The sequence below is a fragment of the Pezoporus wallicus genome, unplaced genomic scaffold (genome assembly GCF_028554395.1).
Source record: "Pezoporus wallicus isolate ANWC-B61680 ecotype Strahan unplaced genomic scaffold, APGP_CSIRO_Pwel_v1 scaffold_7736, whole genome shotgun sequence".
NCBI lineage: Eukaryota > Metazoa > Chordata > Aves > Psittaciformes > Psittacidae > Pezoporus > Pezoporus wallicus.
In genome coordinates, this window is record NW_026636574.1 from 1,062,861 (window position 1) to 1,087,187 (window position 24,327).

Genomic DNA, 24,327 nt, shown 5'->3' on the forward strand with positions numbered 1-24,327 from the left:
GGAAGGCGGCTATGAGGTCTCCACTTTACAGCTATGAGCTCTTCATTCTCTCTTCAGCATCATGTTCAGAATCCAGTAACCTAAAATGCAATCAAAGAAATTAATTTTCCACTCACAGTCTTGTTTTTTTTTCCACTTTCGCAGAAAATGAAGGAGTATCTGGAGGGCAGGAACCTGATAACGAAGCTCCAAGCCAAACACGACCTTCTTCAGAAGACCTTGGGAGAAAGTGAGTCCTGGCAGTGCTCATCTGCTAGTAGCTAGGCTATTGCACTTACCCAGTTAGCGAGCCAAGTGCAGTGGGCTTGGATGTCTGATGCAAGGTGGCCATACTCGTGGTTTCTGAATTTATCTTTCTGCTCTGCATGCTGGAGAAGCCAAATGAGCTCCGTGGCTGTTGGATTAATGGTGCACAGAAAATGCTTAATGAATCACTAATGGATAAGATGAGGCACGCACACACACACACACACACACACACACGTTCATCTTGTCCTCTCCCTGTACACGTGTGTGTTCTGCTTCTCACTTCATGATCTGTATCAGGGTAGACCTTGACATTTGCAGTTTACTGCTGGTTGAGCAGTATTGCAATGTTAGCCTGGGCAGAAGTTCTATTTGCATGGTAGTTCAGCTGCTTCTCACCTCTGTGGCTTCAGTCCAGACCAAACCAGTGCATGTGAGCCCAGGCTTTTATTAGAAGAATCAAACACATTTCAGAGCATGTCAAAAATGTTGCCTGTCCAGAGGGCATTAGTCAAGGGGCAGCAGCCAGAACTGACTATGCGTTTGCTGTTAGTGTCAGAACAAAGGCAGATTTCTTCCCCTTCATGGTATGGGCAGATCCTGTTGGCCAAACACACTTAAACTATGCATCCAAGTTTCCATAGAAACCTGCCTGCCTTGTATTTGCAGAGGAGAAGGTTTTAATAGTCTAAATGTCAGGTCAAAAGAGGGCTCAACTCATTCCTGGGTTGATGTGCTGGAGTGGGGCTCATGTTTTGATCTGGAACTTAACTGGACTCCCCGAGGTTTACGGTGTGCAAATCTTCTGAATGAAAACTTAAACAGCATGTGGCCTTTGAAGTGCTTTGCTTTCCCTTTAGAAATGCACTATAAACCCTGCAGTACTTATTGCTGCAGTCATTAAGAGTTTCATGTTTATCAGACCAAAAGCACAAGGTAAGGGATGTTGGCATCATTTTGAGCTTTATTGTTTAAAGCTGCTCATCTCTTCAGCTGTAGAAAGGGTGGCTGAAGCCGAAGATCTGTGTCCTTAGGGTATTTTGCTTTTGCTTCTAAATATCATCAAGTGACACCCAGGCTGCCCTGTGACTAATCACATTCCTGGATCATAGCTGACCTCTGCATACCAAGCCCTGTTTCCTCTTAACCTGCCTGCCCTTTGAATCCATCTCAAGCTGTGGTGGGGGAAAAGAAGAGGAAATTAAATGTGATTCCTGTATTGCTATGCAGATTTGAAGGCTGCTTCTGTTTTCACGTAGCTGCTTTGCAAATCAGAGCTTCCTCAGTCCCCCTGTGAAGGGACCCAGTGTGTGTCAGCGAGAGCTCACTTTGTCATCAGTGAGATCAAAGGGAGGTACATTACAGCTCCAAGCCCACATTAGCAGGTTAATGGTACAAAGTGGGGACCGTGCCTAGACTTATCCATAAAATGCCCCTTAATTGGGAAATGGACAAATAAAATTCCCTTCACAAGTCCCCGGAGCATGATTAGAACCTTTAGTGAAAAATGAGCTGCGTGTCCTCAGTCGCTGCAAAATGCATGGGTTTCTTCTAATTCTTCTTCTTCTTTGGCCCATCCTCAGGTGACATTTATTAGTCCTCTTGCAAATTACCTGGATCTAAAGATGACAAGTTCCAGTAATAAAAATAGCATCAAGTCTTCCTAGCTACAATAATTATGTCCCTGCATACCGTACTCATTTGTCACCCTTCTGTAGGAGCCCCTTGCTGTTGCCGTAGCCATGTCATTTTTATACATGAATATTCTATGGTAGGAATGGGACAGGTGGCTGGAAATGCTGCTTTGGAATAACATTTTCCTGTCAATTATGCACTGTTTTGGCTCTACGTGGGGAGAGGAGAGTGGCTATCAAGATGCGTGCAGCTAATTGTCAGCCATCAGCAATTAGACGTTTCCCTCGTTCATTCTTCCAGCTCCCCAGGAGCAGGAAGGCAGCCGTAGGGAAGGGGGATTTTTAAGCTGTTGTAAATCAGTGTGGTTTCACTGATGATGATCTGCACCAGCAGAAGGCCTTGCCTGGACAATTCCCAATAGCACAAGTTTTCTGGGTCGCTTTCCTTGTGCTGTTATTAAAACGCTGCTGCATTAACAGGAGTCCTTAGCGTGGGGATGGGCTTCTGTGCTCTCCCCAGCAGTGCTCCTGCGGGGAGGAACCCCTGTCCAGCTCCCCAGAGATGCCTCCTCCCTTTCCAATGGCTTATCTCCGCCATCTCCAATGGCTTTTCTCCTCCATCTCCTTCCAAACCTGGCTTTGCAAAGCTGTAGAAAGTATTTTTTCCATTCCTAATGCTGTATTTCTTTGTCTTCTTACCAGGTCAACGGACTGACTGCTCCCTTGCCAGGTAGGTGTGGCTCAGGGGATGATGTTTTAAGGCCAAACTACCATTCTAGATCTATTACCAGCCCAGGATCTGTATCTGTTGGTTAAAAATACTTATTTAGCTAATATATAAGCAAGTCCCTGCTAGTTCATACAGCTTTGAATACCATCACAATTACTTGCGTCAGTGCAAGGTAGTGGTGCAGCTTATGGATCTGTTTAGTAAGCTGTGGTTGGGTGAGTAAGGAGTATTTCTTTTGATGCAGAACCTGCTTAAGCACCTCCCCTTGCTTGTTGGGACCCTGGGTTGCCATCTCCATGGCCTCCTCTGGACTGGCTTTAGCAGATCCACATCCCTAAACAAATTGGAAAGCTCTTCATCCCATTGACACTCCCTGGATTGTAGCACTGTAGAGGTTGTGGAGAATGAAACTTTTCATTTATAATTAGCTCTAATCACAAAACCTTAACTAAGCTTCTCCTCATGGGCTTGTGCTAAATCATAACGAATCTCCATCTCCAAATTGATGGATTCCAGGAGCTCTGCTGGGCACGAGGAGCTGGAGCAGGGGCTGTGCATCATCCTGCCTTGTTAACAAAAGGAAGGTGATTGCTACCGATCTGGAGTCATTACTACTTTTCACATTCCTTCCAGCAAAGCAAAGCTGACAGGGCCTAATTAGAGCCTGACATCTGTAATAATAAAATATTATTCATCATGAAACACTTAAATAGCACAGAATCATTACTGCTAATAGCTTAAAAGAGACCTTATTGTTGGTGACAGCCCATGGAATCGCATTTCTTTCTCTTCATTCAGGTTTTGATTGGGATAAAAGGAATTTCCTCTGTATTAATACACTGTACAGCCTTTGAAAAAAATCACACTTCTCATCACCTGATTTAGAATTCAGCATCCATCTACCCGAGCAGGGAACTGGCTTCAGTGCTACAATAGGGCCTCTCTCCTATTATCCCTCATGCTTCATTTTTACAAGGTACTCTAGGAATTTTCAACCCCAGTAATCGATTTGGAGGGAAGAATCCTGGCCAAGCATGGCTTATTTACCCTATTTTCTACAATTAATGTCTACCCACAGAAATAACTGAGACCACGATGGCTTAGCCTGGTTGGTGTGTGCTGTGTTTGAGGGTTCCCCAGTGGAAGCTGTTAGCAGCCCTGGAGGAACCAGCCTGCTCCCACCTGCTTCTCCCCTCCATGGAGCAGCTCTTTTGGAGCACAGCTCTGAGCAACTGATAACAAACTCCATCTTCAACCAGGAGCCCTATGGGACAGGTTTCCACGTGGTTGGAATTAGAATGTCGAGGGTAATCTTTTGTCAAAGCAGTGGACTCCCTGGTGCCTATTCCAGGTTTTTAGTGATAGAAACTTACTTAAAATCTGTCTGAAGTGCCGTGAATTGAATGAGACTAAGTCCTGTGGTTGACCTGTCTGTCTGGCTCCTTCCCTCCTCCAAAATACGGGTGGTGTGGAATTCCGACCGGACAGATGGGGATGGTAGAGGATTATCTTGACTTTTCTCTTCTCTTTTTCCCTCCTGCACCCATGGGTGGTTCGGCTCTCCCCAGCGGCAGGCGCAGCTCCACCGTAAGGAAGCAGGTAACAAACATTTCCTCAAGTAACCAAGCAGGGATGTGTGTGCAGGGGAGGACAGAGGGAAAGCAAGCAAGTCCTTTTTATCCTTCCTCCCTCTCTTACATGAATCATGGACTCATGGAATGGTTCGGGTTGGAAGGGACCTTAAAGCTCCTCCAGCTCCAACCCCTGCCACGGGCAGGGACCCCTTCCACTGGAGCAGCTTGCTCCAAGCCCCTGTGTCCAACCTGGCCTTGAGCACTGCCAGGGATGGGGCAGCCACAGCTTCTCTGGGCACCCTGTGCCAGCGCCTCAGCACCCTCACAGGGAAGAGCTTCTGCCTGAGAGCTCATCTCAGTCTCCCCTCTGGCAGGTTAAAGCCATTCCCCCTTCTAGTAAGAAGCACTTACAGCAGGGATGCTTTGTTTCCCTGGCTGTGGTGGATAATCTGTTACTCTTCAGTACCTGATGAGCTCAAATGTGTTTCTTTGCGATAGGGAAAAAACCAAAGTATTTCTTCTTAATGCTGTAAAGATAAAATTTGGCTTGGAATTGTCTTTCATACAGTCTGTCTTGAGGGACTGCTTTGTACTTTTTAGGCTCTTTGTACACTGGAAATGAAGTAAGAGAGCAAGTTGCAGTTTTGATGTGCAGAGTCAGACCTTTCTCGTTTATTAAGCTTAATTGTTGTCCCTAATTGCTCTAAAATGGTCCTTAGCTATGCTGAAAATGAATCCCGTGTGTGCTGTGATTGCCATTTTCACAGGTAGCTTTTGAGGTGTCTCAGGAGCATATTCTGCCTCTGGTTTGGAAACCTGAATTAGAAAGTGATGTTTTTGCAAACCCTGAACCCATAGCTCGCAGTAGCTTAATGGGGATTAATGGGGTTTTGGGATTGGCACCTAACATTTAGAACTGCTTGGAGAGGTTAATCTCTGCTGGGCACCCAGAATATGTGATTCTCTGCGAGTTCCTACTACAGAAACAGACACTTCAAGTATTAATCACATGGTAATTTTACTCACTGGCATCTGACCTTAAGCAGACTGCAGCACTTCGGTTGCTCAGTTGCTGTTCCCCAAAATGGGAGGAATAACTGCAGCCACTGCAGAAATTCAGTTGTCTGGAAAGTAATCTGTGAGGCAGAGACCAGCAAAGTGTAAAGGCACGTTTCCATCCTGAATCTTGTATAAGCTGGAAACAGGCCATCTAGAAGATGTTACTGCGCCGGGGCCTTGAACTGACAACTGTTTGCTGTGAGCAAGGACCTTATTGAGTGGGTTGTGACAGCAGTCACTGCTGGGCTATTCACTAAACACATCTGGAACTGCCTGGAAGCAGAAGGTGGCAAATGAGAGGATGATTTTGCTTTCCATTCTTCTTCTTTTCTCCACGTTTACCATTGCTCTGCGTTCTGACTGCTCTTGTCTAAATCCTTCTCTCCAGGATTCCTCACAAGCCATTCCCCTGGTCGTGGAGAGCTGCATACGATTCATTAGCAGACATGGTGAGTTTATGGACAAAGGGGATCCTTGCAAATGTTGTTCTTCCAGCAGTATCCCTTTGCTTCTTGTAAAATAAGGTTCCCAGCCTCAGATACCACTCGTGCCTCACCACCGCTCACCTTGCTTTGAGCCCTGAAGTGTGGCCTTCAGCACCAACGATCAATGCTTTTCTTAGAGGAGGAGGAACACACTGTAGGAGGTCAAGTAGTGAATTAATTGCTTGCTCATTGCCACAGTGAGATGATTTATACCTGTTTCCAAGGTTAACTTCACAGCCATGGATGCATAAAGATTTTATATGTTTATTGTAATTTGCTTTCATTTTTAATTGGTATAATTTGTTAGGAGCATGGAAATCAGCTATGAATTAACATATGTAGAAAGGGATGGAATTTATCTTCATTAAGCACAACAGAGTCAAGTAGTGGGTCCCATTTCATTTTCCTTGTTTAATTACCAGATTAGAAACTCTAATCTCGAGTCCCATTCTCATCATCTTTACTTTAATCCTTCATTAAGGCCGTACTTGGACGTTAGCTGGGAAAATCATTGAAACCACATTGCAGTGAGAACTGGGCATGACAAATGGGGCACGTTGGAAAAGACCTTTAACATCATTAAGTCCAACCTTTACCCCAGGACTGCAAGGCCACCTCTAAACCAGGTCACTGAGGGCCTCCATCTACACATCAGGAGGTTTAGACTCTTATTCCTGGGTTAACTTCGTTGATTCTGTGGGAAAATCTGTCCGATTCCTGCGCTGAGTGTCAGGTCATGGCACAGAGGTGCAGCTTGGACTTAGAAGGGGTGGGATTTTTATACCACAAGCCCATGTTAGGCAGCAGCAGTGCTAAAGCTGCCTGACGCACGCACGCTGCAGGAAGGAGCGTTGTTGGAGGTAGCCTGACTGACAATTGCAGTGTGTCGCTGTGTAGGTGTGGGATGAATGTCATTTTCCTTCTTGCTTCCCTGCACTTGGGATTGTTTCTTTTCACTGTTGAGAGCAGCGTGTCGCAGCTGCCTCCTTTATAACTGGGCTTTCTGATGTTGCTAATGCTTCCTTTTTAGCAGGAGTGGCTTAAAGACTCCCCTCGAAGCCTAGATAGGAGGTCAGGCTGGGGTAATTAAATGCTTCTGTTTCAAGTGGCTGATTTGCTCTGGGCCTTTGCAAAATAAGGTGCTTCCTTGTGTAGTTGGCCATATTTTACCTCTGGCTGATACACTGTTAGTTTATGACTTTCTGTGGGTTGTAAAATCCTTTGGGGACCCTTCAGGGCAGGAGATAGCACACGTGGCTGTTGGAACCCGGGTACTCTGTCAGGTTACAAAGAAGGGTTAATGTATTTTCTCTATATGCTGAGTTCTATTTTTACATATTCTGAACATGCCCGGACATACAAGGAAAATACAGTGGGTTTTTTGCCTGTGTTACTTATGCTTCCTTTCTCATCTAGGCTAATAGCTGATGAAGGTGCCAGCTTATCTTATCTTACTGTTATCAACATCTCATCTTACAGGTTTGCAGCATGAAGGAATATTCCGAGTGTCTGGGTCACAAGTTGAAGTGAATGACATAAAAAATGCATTTGAGAGAGGTAAGATTGATCTGTTCCAATATCTGAGAAGTTACTGCCGAATGTGTGAATTTCTCCTAGAAAGGCCTGGTTTGAATGCAGCTTGTGAGATTTGCTTCCTTTGATTCTTGTGTTTCCTAAGTGAGCCCAGCCCAAACACCTCCCCAGTGCTCATTAACCTTGAACACTCACTTGTTTGGCATTATGCTTTATATCTTGTAGAGTGTCTGTATAATAAATGCTCTGAATTCAATCTTCTCTGGTGTCTGATAGCTTATTGATTATTTGTAACACGAAAGGCTATAGAGAATTTCATTATGGGGTGTAACTGCATTTCTCTACCCTCTCCCCCTGTTCTTTGCAAATAGGCTGGCTGCTGGAGGGGGGAATTTGATGTTTTCTGTGTTACTGAGGCACAGCTAAGCTACATTTATTCTAAATGTCAGCAAGGGAGAGAGTGCATTTCAAGACACAGTTAACCTGACACAGCTTTTAATAGATTGCATTTGGGATGTGAAGAACCATGCCCTACACAGGCAGAGAATGGCTGGGAGCCTCCAGACCCATCAGTTTCTGGCTGGGCAGGTTCAAGGGACTGGATCTTCAGGCAGTCCTCACAGCCTGCCTCCCCAGTCCTCCTTGGGTCACTGGAAACATCAGGACTTGTGTCAGTTCCCTGAATACATCACTAAAAAAGAGAGTTAGTGTATTCTGTGCTTGAGAGACAGGTTTTAATGAGGCATAGCAAGTTTATTTTGCTTTTCAGAAGAGAGACATTTACTGAACAGTATGTGTGAAATGTGGCATCTCATTTCCCCTGTCTTCCTCTCCATCTACCTGAGAATGAAAATCCTCAAGACTAGGGAAAGCAGAATGTGTCTCATAAGCGGAAGGTGAAGGCTTTCTATCAGAGTCAGACCCCTTTTCACATTAAACCAATACCAGTCATTTTGGGAACGGAGGCAGTTGTTCTGCACTAACATGCAGAAATAAAAAGGTGATGTTATATTTCTTTACTTCATCTTGCTTGTCTCCATAAAGCATGTGATATACAGAAGTGACAAAGCTAACAATAATGTCTCTGCAGTTTATTACTTCAGCCAGAACCCTTGGTGGCAGTTAATATCAAGGATAATGCTCGGGTTTGTAGTAGCCCATTTATTATCCGGTGTGTTACTAAGATAATAGGCAAGCTTTGGTAATTTCAGTCACATAATGGATATATATAGCTTCAATTTGAGGATTGCCCCATCATTAAATCTAATTATATCTGATAGGGAGTTTTCCTTAGGGAACAACCCCTTAAGTGGGCATCTTTTCTTTTGTAATCCAGACAAACTGTGGCATATCTGCAGCAACAAATTATCTGTCAGAAACACTCCCCCCCACCCCAGCCAATTCAGCAGTAGGTGCTGGTGGTGCAGTTGGAGTAGGTGGGATTGACTTTGTGCTGCATAAATCCTGTTCTCCAGCTGAGGTGCATCCTTCCAGTCTGGTGCTTCTCTCCACTATTCTGATTTTTCTTGCCTGCTTTTCTTTGCTTGTCACAAAGGGGAAGATCCGTTGGCTGGGGACCAGAATGACCATGACATGGACTCAATAGCAGGAGTTCTGAAGCTCTATTTTCGAGGGTTAGAGCACCCTCTCTTCCCCAAGGACATCTTTCATGATCTGATTGCCTGTGTCAGTAAGTATATGAAGAGCTGAAAAGAAATCGGATTCATTTTTCTCATCTCCCACTTCTTTCTCCTCCTCTTCCCCTTTTTCCTGACTGCAGAATGAGCTTTGTGTGGTTCCTTTGGTTGGGTTTGTGTTGCAGTGGATCCTGGTCTCTGTTAGCCACAGACTGGGCGGTTCCCTGCTTGCAGCCAGCCTTCCTCTCCTAGCAATTTTGCTATGAATGAGCAAGGAGGTAGAAATGAACAGATTTCAAGGGCTTGTCATGGATTTTTTTGAGATGCTGCTTTGTGATAGGATTCTTTTTAAAACAGAATAAACCCAAAACACTGACTTGTGAAAAATAACCTATAAGACCTCTCATTAGAAGGCATCAGAAGCAGGTTTCTTGTTCTGGGTGCTTTCCTTTATGTTGTTAGATGCACGTTGCTGTATGGCTGCTGCCATGCTGGTACATGCTGGGACCACGACATCTCTTCAGCTGGCAAGGCAGCAGTTGTCTACCCCTTAGCTTCATACCCATGAGGGGCCATCTCTTGACTCCTGTTCAAGAATATCAGTCAGGAGGGCAGTCCCAGTCAAGTTGTTAATATTCTGGATGGTTTCACAGGTGGTTCTGATAGGTTTGTGGGGTTTGTCTGGGAGCAGCCTCATTTTAAATGGCCCGACTATTGCCATGTCCTTCAGAATCAAAGAATGATCCTATTATGCAAGTCTTATAGTGACATGGCCTTTGCGGTGGCAGCCTTTGAAGTAAAGCAGAAGATAAGTGCTTCTAAAACAGCTCATGGTTTTCTTCTCCTGATAAATGCATTTACAGGGCTGAATTCACATTATATGAAAAGTAAAATGTGCTTCCAAATCACTTCTCCCTTCTGAGATGATTTATGCTGCCCACTTCTTTCTCAGCAGCTGCTGCACACAGAGCTTTTTGCCTCACCCTGTAGCTATGTTAATTCTCCTCTGAGTGTTGTACAGTTTCTGTTTTAAACACCCACCTTTCTGAGCTAACTTGAATGAGCTATTGTGCCATTGTTGAGACAGATGACATCCAGTGCTCCCACGCTAGGAAGGAACTTGCAGTGAAGTTCCAAGTGTTGAGGAACCTTCATTGTCAAAGGTTCTTTGCAGCAGGTTCTGCTGCTGAGCAGTGCTGGAGGATCTTTCATCCTGCTGCTGCTCTGTTGGCTGCTCACCTAACTCAGCTGTGCAGGAACCGTCGTAGGACGCTGGTTGTGGTTGGACTCGGTGGCAGGCTGCAGGTAGGGTGACTCGGTGTGGCTCTTTCTTCCCTTCAGCAATGGATAATCTACAAGAGCGAGCGCTCCACATCCGGAAGGTGCTTCTGAACCTGCCGAAGACCACTCTGATTGTAATGAGATACCTCTTTGCATTCCTCAATCAGTGAGTATCCTTGGGAGCACCGTGGCCCTTGGGGTAAATGGGATGAATGGCAGAACCAACCTTAACATTGCTGCAAGGTACAAATGCCACCATAGCTTGCTTTTGAACCTGTTGTCCTGGGTGTATGAGCCTTGCCAGAATTCATCCCAGTGATATGAATGAATGCAATGTCAAAGAAGTTCCAGAAATAAGAGTGGATACCATTTAGGTGCAGAAAGCACAAAGCAGACCTTCCAAGCTCAGCTGTGGTGATGCATGATGATAGCAGATGATGATGATGATGATGATGATGATGTTGATGATGTTTTCTGCTCTTAACCCTCCTCCCCACTTCTGTCTTCTTTGCAGTTTATCTCAGTTCAGTGAAGAGAACATGATGGATCCCTACAATTTAGCCATCTGCTTTGGGCCAACGCTCATGTCTGTGCCTGAAGGTCATGATCAAGTCTCTTGCCAAGCTCATGTCAATGAATTGATCAAAACCATCATCATCCAACATGAGAACATCTTCCCGGGACCAAGGGAACTGGAGGGACCAGTGTATAGCAGAGGTGGAAACACCGAGGATTACTGGTAGGAGAGAGGAGGAGATGAATGGGTGGATATTTATTTATTAGCTGCCAAAACCAACCTCCTTTAAGCCATTATTTCTGTTTTTTTCCCCTTCTTTCTTTGTTTTCTCTCCTGCTTTTGCCTTTTTCCCTGCTTGTCTTGAGCGCCTTTGCTTCAGACACAGGGGTCACTCGCAGCTGAACCTGGAAAGCTTGTGCCACGGTTTAATTTCCAGGGCAGAGCTGCTGGTGGGGGAGGGAAGAGGCAGGAATGCAAAATCACCATTTCCATCCAGCTTAAAGCTCCCGGGGCCTGGCCGCGTGCGCAGCTGGAGAGGCACATCTGGAAGCAATTCAGGCAGCGCGGCTCCTGTCATCTGGGGTGGAAGGTTGGGGAGTGGGGGAAGGAAAGGAGGTGTTTGCTTTCCTACCGGCCAAGCTGCTCTCTCCCTCGGAAAAGGAGGAATGTTAGCTTGTGTCCTGCTTCTCCCCCCAGCTCCCCTTCCCTCCCCCCATGTCCCAGGAATGCAAATGATTATTTTCCTATGCTGAAATAAATGCAGTTTTGAAAGGCAGGCACTCTGGTGACAGAGCAAGCCTTGTCTGCCCAGCTTGCTTCAGGGTAGCTTTGACTGTCAGCTTGCTCCACGTACGCGGGTGAGGAGAGGCTCCTCCAGGCTAACTGCTGCGTGCAGCACACTTGCCAGAACCTCTTTTGGAAGTGCTGTTAATTTTACCCTTACTCTGATGTTTTTAACTGATGTTATATGTGAGGGAATTGTAGAGAAAATGAAAGGGAAGGATCGTTGTGACCTTCAGGAAACACATCCACTTTGCCAAGAGGTTTTGTCCCATAAGGTGAAGGGAATCAGAATGTGACATGTTCAGCATGGGTGACACCTCACTTGAGCATGTAGAAGGCAAAATGTCCTGGAAGGTAACAGTGATTTTCTGAAGGCATTCATTGCCTTTCCTGACCACCCAGACCTGAGAACCTATTAAGGAGAGGAGGGTAGAAGCAAGCAAGAGGGGACTGCTTAAAGCCAGGAAGAAGCATCTGGTTCCCATTCAAGCCTTCTCATAGGCCTGGTATTTAGATAGTTGTTAGTTATCGCCCATAGGGCTTCTCACCACAGAGTGTGCAAAGCAGCAGAGAGAATCCTTGACTTCAGCTGAATCACAGAATCCCAGAATGGTTTGGGTTGGAAAGGACCTTAAAGCTCATCCAGTTCCAAGCCCTTGCCACAGGCAGGGACACCTTCCACTAGAGCAGCTTGCTCCAAGCCCTGTTTAACCTGGGATGCTGCAATGGGAAGCCCTGGGTGGCTGGGTTTCACCCCATGGCAGGGGGTTGGGAGTAGGTGAGCTTCAAGGTCCCTTCCAACCCAAACCATTCTATGAGTGTATCCCAGGGCTCACGTGATAGAGAGACTCAGTCTGCAGCAAGGACAGGGATGGTTTTGGTGGAAAGTGCTGTTGGAGGCATGGATAGGAAGAGGCACGTGGGTTTTGGCTGTATGCATCATTACTTCACAGTCTGTGTGAAACTTTAGCCCTCAATGCTGTGTTCCTCTTGGGACTTCCATTTGGCTTCAAATTCTTCTGTAACTTTATTAAGTAGCATAAAGGCTTCTTTTTTGCTTTTCCTCTCTGCTCCTGTCCCAAGGGCACTGCTCATGGAGCTTCTTACCAAAACATAACCTTTGGTTGCCACTTGTCTATTGATCCTGTCAAAGCTTTCCTTCATAAAGGAGTACTCTTGGTGGTTTAGGTGCTCTGTGGATAAAGATTTCAGGCAATTAATCCGGCTGTGGGAGCTGTTTGGTGCAATGAATGGGACAATATAAGTTTGTGATAAAAGGGAAGGGGGGAGATGGCAATGGAAGTATTTCAGACCTGGAAATACCATTCTGAATTGAGACATCATTTCCCTCGGGAAGTGGCAGCTCTCTCATCAGTCACCTAATGGGCTGTTTACAGTGGAGAGTACAGCTGAGGGTGGGATTCTGGCGTGGCAGAGAGGAGCTAGACCCAGCATGCTGTCTGACCTCTCAACGTCTCCAAAGCTCTGGGTTATAAGACCTGAAGTTGGACTCTCCTGGTAGCGCACAAGAAGGTTGTAATGAAGGTGTTCACTTGGCTTGATCACATGAAAACTTGGGTTTCACTCACACTAACTTAAGTACGTGCAAATGCACCCACAGAGTGTGTGAGGCAGAGGAACCCAGGTATTGGTGCCAAGGCACTGGAATGGGCTGCCCAAAGAAGTGGTAAATGCTCCATCCCTGGCAGTGTTCAAGGCCAGGCTGGACAGAGCCTTGGGCAATATGGTCTCGTGTGAGGTGTCCCTGCCATGGGTGATCTTAAGGCCTTTTCATACCCACACCGTTCTGTGATTCCCTGACTTCTGATATAGATGTTCCTGGTTACCTTTGATTGCTGTAGATGAGGAACCTCAATTTCTACCAGTGTAAATCACCGTCTCTGTTCCCTTCTCCTGTAGTGAAAGCCCTCATGGGGAGAGAGCCTCAACAGAAGACTCTGTTCAGGACGTTACGACTGAACACCACACCAGTGATGATGGTATGTGGAGTCTATTAGCTGCTTGGTTAACTGGTGCAAAACTGCTGTGGGGGAGGCAGAGAAGACAGTGCCATGCAATTTAAGTTCAAGATGAAATCCAAATCAGAGTTTAAATTAGATTAGGCACTTGAAATGTCACCTGCAGCATTTGATGCCAAGAAGTAGAAGAGTGTAGGATCAACAGGAATCCTTGCAATCTTATTTTGAAAGTATACCTTCTTTTCAAGGGCATCTCATCTTAGCATGACTGTTTGAGCTTATCTGTATCCTAGAAGGATCCTAGAGTTGGAGAGCCAAAGGCTGGATGTGTTTCAGCGCTCCCATCAGGTGGTGCCAGGCATTTCTCATTTGGGAAGCCTTGGTGAGGGGACTGGGAGGGCTTTGAGCCCCAATGGGTCTGCTTTAAGGAAGCAAGCAAAATAAAATCAGAACCTGTTTGTCTTCCACTGAGAGCCAGGTTTTAGGATAGAGGGTCCTCTCTCGTCGGGTCTCCTTGGGGAGACTCTGTTATGTGAGCAGTAAAAAGGGGTGCCAATGCTTGGGATTCTGTGGTATTTCCTAAGGAAAAGGTGATGCTTCAGTCCTTGAGTATCTGTGATGGGTGCTTCCAAAGCTGCCTCCTGTGATAGGAAATGGCTGTATCCATGAGCCCCATGCAGAGCAGAGGAAAAGGTTATGTTACTGGTGTGATATGGTGATCCCCAGAATACTGACCAGCGCGTGAAGCAAACTGACCAAAGCAGGGCACAAGATGGTTTTATTCTTGTGGTTTGGCCCCCTGCGGTTGTTCTGTGGTGGTTTTACTTGTGATGGCCTCAGCTGTGAAGGTGGGGAGCAGGGAGCATTCCCTTAGAATTAGGTGGCACCCTTTTTGAGCTGGCCTTCAGGAATGTTTTCGATAGCCCTGCCATGTTCTGTGCTGCTTTTTGCTCTCTTTGCTGCAGCAGTTGCCTAACAACCCTTTCCTATGGCGTTCCTGTGCTCCTGCTGGCTTCATGGTGTTCACGCAGCAGTAACAAAGTAAAGGATGTTGAGCACTGCTTTGCAATGCTGGAGATCCATTCTCCCTCAGCAAGGTCAAGCGCTGTCACAGCAACTCCTCACCAAGGTTGTTGGAAGGAAACACAAAGCCTGCAGGAATGAAACATGAGTTCACTTGAACAATATTCTTTCTGTAAAGTGTTAGCTTCTCAAAAACCCACAAGAACATGTCCTTTGTGAGTTTGTACCTATAGAAAGGGCAATTTCATTGCTGTAATGAAGGAAAGGCTAACTCATCCTGCACTGTAAAGCCCAGGACTAAAGCCTGCAGGCTGGTGTGCACTTGCATTGTCTCTGATGGGGTTTTTAGATCGCTTCTGTGGCTAAGAGGGTGCAACGATGAGAAAGTGAGCAGTTAGAGATGAGAGCAGGACACAGTTCTGCAGCCTCTGGAACTACACTGCGTGGGGGCCCCGAGCAAGGTAAAATTTGGAGGCGTATTGGATGGAGTTCTGCAACCTACATGGAATATTCCATAGGAAGCATTTGGGAAGGAGCGTTTGGCACTGAAGCAGAGGAGGGAGCTGGGCCTCTATCTCTTAGAGGGAGCAGAGCAAGGGCTGGCTAAGGAGTATCACATCCTTCTAATGGAGCTGTGCAGTGGCACGCCTCGGGCACACTTCTCAGAGGTGCAGCATACAACTCCAGCATGGATGTTGTTAGGTTTTTCTCACTCCTTCAGTGTTTAGATGGGAAGCACTTGCTCCTTTTGTTAGGTTTTTCTCACTCCTTCAGTGTTTAGATGGGAAGCACTTGCTCCTTTAGCTCTTTCATGAGGCTGGCACTCATCCCCCTAAAGTAAATCTGTCTTCCCAGCCGCCTTCGTGGGAGGAAGCAATCAGTTTTGGGGTGGGGGGAGAGGTTGTGTTTTGCAGAGCACCAGAGCTCTTCACCATCAGCCTCCAGTGAGTGGACCCTCTGGTTTGAGACGGGCATCAGAGGTCGGAAATGCTTCAAGACAAGCTGGTTGTATGTTTGTTAAATTATGGGGATGAGTGGAAAGATTTTAAGCCTCTGCTCTCCTGTGCAGGCTGTCAGACTGGCAGAGATGGTTGTTTGGCTTAGCCTTATTGCTCTTCATTCACACAGCTTTCTTCTCTCTGAGCATAAGTGTAGTAGGAAAAAGCTACTGGAAATTAGAGGCTAAAATCACTTCTCTGGATGAAAGCCAAAGTCCTAAAAAGCAAATTGGAAACATAAGAAACCTGAGTGCTGCACTCATCTGGAACAATAAACACTTCTTAATGAAACAGATGGAATTTACCAGGTCCCATCCCCTTCGTGAGTGGAGGGGACACCAAAACCCAGCGTTAGCTTTTCCTTAGTGTTAGGAAGCAGCTGTCTCCAGAGGCAGACCAGGCAAGAGGAATGAAGGGGCCAAACCCGGATAACCATGTGCTTTGGGGAGTCTGGAGCAAGGCAGCTCTTGCAGGCTGCAACCATGGGCCAGGCTCTCCTCTGCAGATCTCCTCTGGTTGCTGAGGGCTGATAACAGGGTTCATGTGAGGCTGTCCACAGGCTTACCTGAATGTGTGATTCGAATCCTGGCTGCCTGGTTTAGTAATGGATGGATTTACACCAGTTTTTCAAGCCCAGTTACTACCTTGCCTGCCTATGGGCAGCCTTGAAGGTGTAATTCTGGAGCGTATGCTCTCCCTGTTGTTAAAGCTGTGGCTCATGTTTGGCCTTTCAGTCCTTCTGGCTGGCTCTTGCACTGCAGAAGCTTCCATGATGCAGAGGAGATCTCAGTATGAAATGGCTTCTTTTCCTTGTCCAGGAGGAGCAGCCACAAATCTCTTTCTCCAGGGAAGAACTCAACCTCCATGGACTCCTCAGCTCTGTTAAAGCTCCTTTAAAGTAATTAGAGGCTGAAGTCTGCTGGGGCTGTGTGCTTGAGCTCATCTCCATTCCCCTGATTCCTGCCTAGAAGCAGGAGCTGCCTTAATGTGTATTTAGGCTGAACCAATGGCAGATCTTTCTAAGCCTCAAAAATAATCCACGTGAATTTCATATTGACTTTCCTGAGTGTCTAAATGCCCATATTGTCCCTCTGTATCATAGCAGAGTCCTGCAGGGACCCAGATTAGTGCCTGCTTGCGCACACAGCATGGCTGTAGTTCAGATTCCAGGAGCGGTTGGATTCGGAGCAGGGTAAGCAGCTCCCAGCGCAGCGGTGCTGGGCATGGTGCGGTGCTGGGGGAGCAGCTTGCCCTCCTGAGCCTGCACAGACCACGGCCTGGAGGCACTGCATGTTTTCCTTAACCTCCATGGATGAATAGCACAGCCTCCCACAGAGCCTGAATCCGGTCTCCTGGGTCAGGTGAACCTCACAGGCAGCAGAAACTTCCCTCTGAATGGATGCTTTATTTCTGAAGCAGCTTGGAATGAGAGGATGTTTCCCTCCCTAAATGTCAATAACAACCCCTGCCTGCCCCGGAGGTTTACTTTAACTGCCTTGAAGAAAGCAGACCACAGGCAGGCTTTTGTCTGGACCATACCTGGCTGCTCCTCAGCTTTGGTGCTTTATGTTACTGGGATGCTCATTTTGCCATTGCCACTTCCACCCTGGTAGATTTCAATTGCTGAAAGTGGTTTCTGACTTGGGAAATGGGAATGTGTCCATCCCATAAACATTAGGGAAATGCTGAAATAGCAACATCCTCCTGTTATAGGGGTTCCCCTCTCAATCTTGCTGCTTCAACCCTCTGCTGCCTTAAGAAGCAGCGTTTTATCCTCTTCCGTGCTCTCATCAGAGGCTGTTTTCTGGTAGGTTTAAACTGTTGAATACTTACCTGAGCCCAAGTGTTTAGTGAATTCTTGTTTATTCCCTTCTATCTCCTAGAGTGTGAGCCCATAGAAGCGATAGCGAAGTTCGACTACATTGGCAGGACTGCACGAGAGCTGTCCTTTAAGAAAGGAGCTTCTCTCTTGCTCTATCAGCGGGCCTCAGATGACTGGTGGGAGGGACGCCACAATGGAATTGACGGCCTTATTCCTCATCAGTATATCGTCGTTCAAGACACGTATGTTACCCTTGAAAGCCCATCAGAAATCAGGCTCTCTCCTTTGAAAGACAAATAATAACTCTTAAGAGAAAGATGCCAGCACGGTGCTGTTGTCCTGTATGTGTGCTCGCAGTGCTGTGATTGAAAGCCGCTGCTGTTGGTCCTGTTCGGGTTGTGATTTCCTTCCCTCCTCCTTCCTAGTGAGGATGGTGCCTCTGAAAGATCCAGTCCGAAGTCTGAGATAGAAATAAACTCTGAGCCACCGGAAGAAAAAGTGACGGCTCGAGCTGGTGCCAGTTGCCCAAGTGGGGGTCACGTCGCAGATATTTACCTTGCAAACATCAACAAGTAAGAACAGCCTTGCATTCTTATACTTTAACTGTACACGTCTTGGTGATGGGTCCAGGAAAAGACTTCCTTCCCTGGCAAAGGTTGACTAATGAGCGCTGCCACCATTTTAATCTGCTTCCCCCTCTTCTAACTTGATCACATTTTGCTGTCCCCTCTTTCTGTGTCATCAGCGTGGCCAATGCTCATTTAAAATCCCACCGGCTTCTCCTCCCTCTCTCGAAGGTGCCATCTGTTCCCTCTTGCCCAAATACGTCCTATTTTCTAAGCTCAGCGCACAGAGCAAGGGAGGGGAATAGCGGAATGAGTTCTTGTAATCCTGTGTTCCCATTTGTTATCCTGTCCTGTGATTTGTTATGTCTCATTTACAGTTAACATGCTTTAGTTTATGGGGTGGGCGGCAGTGCCTTCAGAAACGAGTGTCACGTCCCGTGCTGAATGACAGCGCCTCAGCCCACCATCTGGCATTGCCTGTAACATTCTTTGTTTCTCCAGCACTTCTCACCTTAGGTTACTAACCATATGCTTGCAGTGCAACAACACACCTCCCTGTTGCTAACTTTACCTTCTCAACCACAATTGGTTACTTTAGCCAACATTCAGCATAATAAAACCCCTGTGTAACTAAGCTAGTAACAGACTAAATTCCTTGTTCTGTTATTGATTTATTCTGGACCAGGCTTATCCCCCATATCTCTCTGATTATTTCCTTAGTAGTAAAAGAACCCCGCCTATCTCTATTGTGCAGTAAAGATATTAACATGAAATTGCAGTATGATGGGAGTGGATGTTTTTACCCTTCAGTTAATGTAACAGAGTGTGATCTATGAAGGCATTAACAGAAATGAATCCTTTTTAAAGGTTTGGACCTGCTCATGTCCTACACAGAGCCTGGTCCTTAGTTTATGGGTATATAATGAATAGACCTGTGCTGGAGCTTCAGCATCTGCTGGTTTTGGTAGTGTTGTGTGTAGTGTTGTATGTAGTGCCTTTAAGCAGCCTGGGTAATGTCCACTCCCGTATTTTTTCCCTTTCCTAGGGAAACTGATATTTAGCAATAGTAGCATAAGACTCATTTTGTTGTTTTTTCTTTAGGAATGAATCTTCTGACCTATGTGTGAACAGACTTGAGCAAAATTAAATCAGATGGTTTCGCAATGACAGTTGTGCCACCCACTGAATTATTATTTGGATGCCAAAATCCTACTGGAGTTAACACTTTCTTGCAGTTACTCATGGGGCTGGTGCTATATATAAATGGATCCTTCCCTGTATAATGGATGCCAAGCTTCAGACCTATGGCATAAAGTATTCTGCTGCATTGGCCTTCATATGATTTGAGTGGAATCGTGCTGTCAGACCGCATGGTGCTGGGGTAGAAACTAAATTGTTTGGACCAGCTCATCCATTTGACATCATGTTTTGGTGTATCTGTAGCCCTACACAGATAATGCCTTGTGATGCTGCTAAAGCAATGAAAAAGAAACATCTCTTACCACCAGCAAATACTGGAAATTGTCATTAACCCCAAACTAAGGGGTCCTTTGCTTATCAGTCTCTGAAAATAACAACTTGATGCCTTGGGCCAGGAGCTTAGTAGACTTATACTGTGTCCTCCAGTCAAAAATTGTAGCTCTGCTCTTCTAATGTAATAAAAACACATCATCAAAACCTGTCGATGGCACAGAGGGTTTTTTTTGTTCAAATATAAATCCTTTTCCTCTTGACCAAGTTAATTCCATCCGAGTTCTCCGTTTTTGTTATGAATGTGCACAGCTGCCAGAAACTCAGTCTTGTTGTTAGAAGTGTTAAACTGGAATGATTTTACTGTTTCCACAAAGACTCCTAAAATCCCGAGTGCATTTGTAATCTGGGCATCTTCATGTCTCTTCCCATTGTCCTCTGTGTTGTTTTGGGGGGATATCTTCAAATGACAGCCCGTTACGTGTACCTGCTTGTATTGATTTGTTTTGCTTTTGTGACTGAAGGCAAAGAAAGAAACCAGAGTCAGGCAGCATCAGAAGAGCCTTCCGTCAAAGTGAGAGCCATGGACTAGGTAGTTCAATGGCAGAACCAGCCTCCCCAGGAGCCATAGCCGGTTCCAGACCCTCATCTCAGCCCATTATGAGCCAAAGTCTTCCCAAGGAGGTTCCAGATAAATGCTCCATCAGTGGCCATGGCAGCCTCAATTCTATCAGCCGACACTCGTCTCTGAAGAACAGGATAGACAGCCCCCAGATCCGGAAAACTGTGACAGCAGGGAGGTCCAAGAGCTTCAACAACCATCGGCCCATGGACCCTGAAGTTATTGCACAGGTAAATGGGAGCGCTTTGCCTTAGATTTGTTTTGGAAACTTGAAGGATGTTGGACACAATGAGACGTTTTAATGCGAGTCTGATATAATCTCTTCTCCCTTCCCTTCTCTCGATGCAGTATTGACTTACAGCACAGCTTGAGTCTAGTCTCTCAAGCTCACTTTCTGTAAGTCACTGAGACTGCTTTCATGAGCAAAGATAAACACTGAGGTCCTTCCTCCGTAAAAAACTTGGTGCTGTTCATGCTTCAGAATTTAGTTTCAACAATAAAAATGTCCAGTCCAGAAAGTTACATGTATTTCAAAGCTGTCAGCAAAAAATGAAGCTATCCTGATTTCAGGACATGAGAAAAGTAAAGTATTTAGTGTCATTTTAACAGTCTCTTGTCAGTTGTGCAAACTTGCATGTGGTTAGACACTGCAAGCATGTGGAGTAGTACAGCCAAAATAAAAGCAGGCTGCTGAGTTGTACAGGGCATCTTTATATGCTTACAGGGTTCACTGCATGATTGGAAACCAACTTTGAACATGATACTGCTAGTTTTCTTTAGTTATTTCTTCAGACAAGTGCCTTGAAACAAGGGCAGGCTAGTGGTGCTTGTGCAGCTGTGCTCAGGCTTAGCAGACCTCTGCCTCTGGGACTGGCTCCATACCCTCACCAGGTAACAAGGGAAGTCAGCTCTGTGTCCAGCTCCGGGGCCTCAACACAAGAGGGATGTGGAGCTGTTGGAGCAAGTGCAGAGGAGGCCACAGAGCTGCTGCAAGGGCTGGAGCAGCTCTGCTCTGGAGCCAGGCTCCAGGCTTTTCAGCAGAAAACAGTTGCAAGTCAGGCTTTGATTTGAGCAAGCGACAGCTACTGACAGGGTGAACGATGCTAACAGTACAGATACCCTTCTTCCATGAAGGATCTTCCCTTTCTCCCTCTCCAAGCTGTTAGATGTGCCTGCACACACATGTTGCCTGTACCAACTGTTTTCAGTATGCGATGGATCTATCTAAAGCCAAGGAATGTTTGGCTCTCGGATTACAAAGCCCTGGGAGACCCAACTTCTCCGCCTGGTTCAGGAGTCCGGAGGTTTCTAAGGAGCTGGGGGAAGAGATGTTAAAATTAAACTTAATTCTTATTGACAAAACAGCAGCACCAAACAACAGATAAGATCCACATAAAAACCTGATCCGTATTCTGATGGGAGGTTGTATTTTGCTGGGTTAGTATCTTTAGCCCGTTTGTTACAGTAGAATTATAATATAAGGTTCTTGTTTTCATCTTTCTTTGTCCTTCCAAGGCTTTGGTTGACACAAATCAATTTCTTTGTTTTTTCAATTACGCTCTGACTGAAATTGTTTGGTCTCCTCTTCCTGCCAGAACCTGAACTCCATTGTTCTTGTTGGAGAAGAGGCTGGGGAGAAAAAGGAAAGAGGAGGGGGGAAAGAGAGAAAAGGAGTGGGGAGAAGAGAATAAAAGGGGGAAGGGGGGATAGAAGGAGGGGGAAGCTGTGTTAAGTCAGTGTTTCTCTTTGCCCTGTACTCTGTATTCAAACACCAGCTCACCATCATCATGCATTTTGCATATTTTCCCTAACTTCATCAGTAAAATGTGCCTGGCCTCGAGATAGACTCGGGGTGTCGGATTACTGGCTCTGGCTTCCTCCACCATTCCTTCCCTGATTTACCTTCCCCACCCCCTGAAAAACCTCTGAGGAAGCTCCAAAGCTGCAGCCAAAGCGTGAGTCAGAGCCAGGCCGAGCTCCTCTGCTCCCCGGTGGATGCGGAGCTCCGGAGGGCTCAGCGCACAGGCTGGAGCCAACGCGTCACTCCTGCTACAGCCAGGCCTCAAGTCTGTCTCCTTAAGTTGTTCTTACCAGGGACATCTCCTTATCAAGTTTATCTCTTTAAGTTCTCCTTGTATTTGTTAGTAACTGTAATACCTTATGAGAGGAACAAGTGCCAGCTGCAGTTTGATAGAATCAACCAGGTTGGAAAAGACTTCTGGGATCAAGACCAGCCTGTACCAGCATTGCCAAGGCCACCACGGAGCCCTTCTGACCTGGGTTCGGACAACTTGGACAGCAGGAAAACCAGCAGGAGCACACAAGGATTTCAGCAGTTGGTGTGAGCTCCATCAGTCAGTGTCAAAATCATCAGGCTTTTCTTCAAGAACTTACTCTCCTGAATCTCACGTGCCAAATAAAGTACAAGAATGGGTCCTCATACTTGGAATCCCGTGGTTTTTTTTGCTCATTGCTGTGTTTTGGGGATTGTCCTTGAAGTCCAAGCAGCACCAGGACCAGTGAAGGACCAGTTTAGCATTGAGACAGTGCTGGCAATGACTTTGCTCCCCGATACGGAAAATGTTACTGCTTATTGGCTTCAGTATGTACTGCAGTGTAGTTTGGCATGGGTTTCACTTTGACACCTAAAGGTCCTTGCCCTGCCAGTTGATTGGAGCGTTGGTGTTTACAGGCTGAAAACGAACACGTTGCTCTCAAAGACTGCCTTGTATCTCTGTATTCACGGGTCTGGGTTCTGGTCCTCACTCGGTTCCTCTTTTGTGTTTGCAGGATATCGAAGCCACCATGAACTCTGCTCTGAACGAGCTGCGGGAGCTGGAGAGGCAAAGCAGCGTCAAGCACACGCCAGACGTGGTCCTCGACACCCTGGAGCCTTTGAAAACGTCTCCAGTGGTGGCCCCCACCTCGGAACCCTCCAGCCCTCTGCACACTCAGATCCTCAAGGACACTGAACCAGCTTTCCAGCGCAGCGCCAGCACCGCCGGTGACATCCCCTGCACCTTCCGGCCCGTGAAGTCAGTGAAGATGGCCACGCAGGTGAAACCTCCGGCCACGCGGCCCAAGCCCACGGTATTCCCTAAAACCAACGCCACGAACCCTGGCGTTGCCTCCTCTGCACCTCAGCAGCCTGCTGACAAGTCCTGTACTGTCTGAGGAGCTCCGCGCTGCTGCTCCGTGGATACAGCTGTGTCGTTTCAGACAAGGAGACTCTGTTCAAAGACGTGAAACTTCCCATGTAACTCCTGCTTTTGAACTGAAGGTTAGTTGTGAACTGCTCCTTCCTGCTGGGAGCACTTCCTGGGAGTGAACTAAGTGGTAACAACCTCATCCCATGTACCCGCATCAGTGATGTCCGTCAGGCTGCGCTTCGGAAACGCGGGCTCGGGTCACTGTGAAGCTGAGGAGGAAGAAATACACACGCAAAGTGATGAGTTGGATCTTGGTTTCTAGTTGATGCCTTGTTCAAGTGTTTGGCCGCTGAAAGGAATACTCAGTGGCGTCCTGTTTTGAATACTGGTGTAGTGACTTCTGTATTCTGTGTTTCATTTATCACAGGGAAACAATAGGATAGATTTTAGTCTACTGCATGTTTTGGTGCCACTGGTTACGTGGAGCTTGGACATGCCCCTTTCTTGTGCATTCTTACTATGATTACGTCGCCCGCTGGTGCCACGATGGTTTAGGGTCTCTCTCAACATCCATCCCATCCTCGGGTTTTGTTTGTTTGCTCCCCCCAGGGCCAGGGCTCTTGGCCATCCTGCCTCATGCTTTAGTTGACGCTTGTCATGAAGAATAGTTCACTCTGGAGCACTCTTAGGTTTTGTGGAGTTCTGCGTAATCTGTGTCTGTGCAAATACAAACAAACGTGTTCCTGAGGTTTAGGAGCAGAAGAAAGAGCCCAGTTGTTGCTTATGGACAGTGTAGCTGTCCCATCCCCCCCCTTTGCTCTCCCGTATTTAAACCCAGCTCTACTGTTTCTGAGTGTAATTTTCAGCCCATGGGCTATGCTGTGGTGTGTGGTCTCGGGAGACTGAATGTACAAACAAGTTAACTTTTGGAAACTAAGTGTACTCTGATGGGAGTTCATTTCCTAACGCACACATTCTTGTTTGGATCATACGTCAGGATGGATCCTTACCAAAATCCCTGTTCCAAGCACTGTAAAAACTTCAACCCAGAAGTTCTCAAGCTTTGTTATCTTCTCCCTCTCCCTGGTTGCAATCACTTTGGTCGGTGGTTGTGACCACTGTGAACTGCTTAAGGGATCTCTGCTCTCATAGAGCAGTGTAGGAGATGCTGCTGGGGACAGTGATGGGACAGCATGCAGCTTCTGAGTGGCTTCCCTAC

At 46.5% G+C, this 24,327-nt stretch overlaps 1 protein-coding gene across 4 annotated transcripts in view; it reads left to right on the forward strand.

Annotated features, from left to right (window-relative positions):
- SRGAP2 (SLIT-ROBO Rho GTPase activating protein 2) overlaps nt 1-23,417 on the forward strand; it is an 86,767-nt gene extending 63,350 nt beyond the window's left edge. For 3 of the 4 annotated variants that reach the window (XM_057400680.1, XM_057400682.1, XM_057400683.1), the window contains 13 exons: nt 145-229; nt 2,583-2,610; nt 4,179-4,209; nt 5,632-5,692; nt 7,208-7,285; nt 8,817-8,951; nt 10,240-10,345; nt 10,694-10,918; nt 13,400-13,479; nt 17,363-17,543; nt 17,727-17,873; nt 19,862-20,189; nt 22,750-23,417. In XM_057400680.1, the coding sequence (XP_057256663.1) occupies nt 145-229; nt 2,583-2,610; nt 4,179-4,209; nt 5,632-5,692; nt 7,208-7,285; nt 8,817-8,951; nt 10,240-10,345; nt 10,694-10,918; nt 13,400-13,479; nt 17,363-17,543; nt 17,727-17,873; nt 19,862-20,189; nt 22,750-23,133 (1,869 nt within the window). In that variant the 3' untranslated portion in view covers nt 23,134-23,417. Of the gene's footprint in view, nt 1-144; nt 230-2,582; nt 2,611-4,178; nt 4,210-5,631; nt 5,693-7,207; nt 7,286-8,816; nt 8,952-10,239; nt 10,346-10,693; nt 10,919-13,399; nt 13,480-17,362; nt 17,544-17,726; nt 17,874-18,968; nt 19,548-19,861; nt 20,190-22,749 lie in introns of those variants that run through there. The other variant, XM_057400684.1, reaches the window with a different exon arrangement.
- The last annotated feature ends 910 nt before the right edge of the window (nt 23,418-24,327 follow it).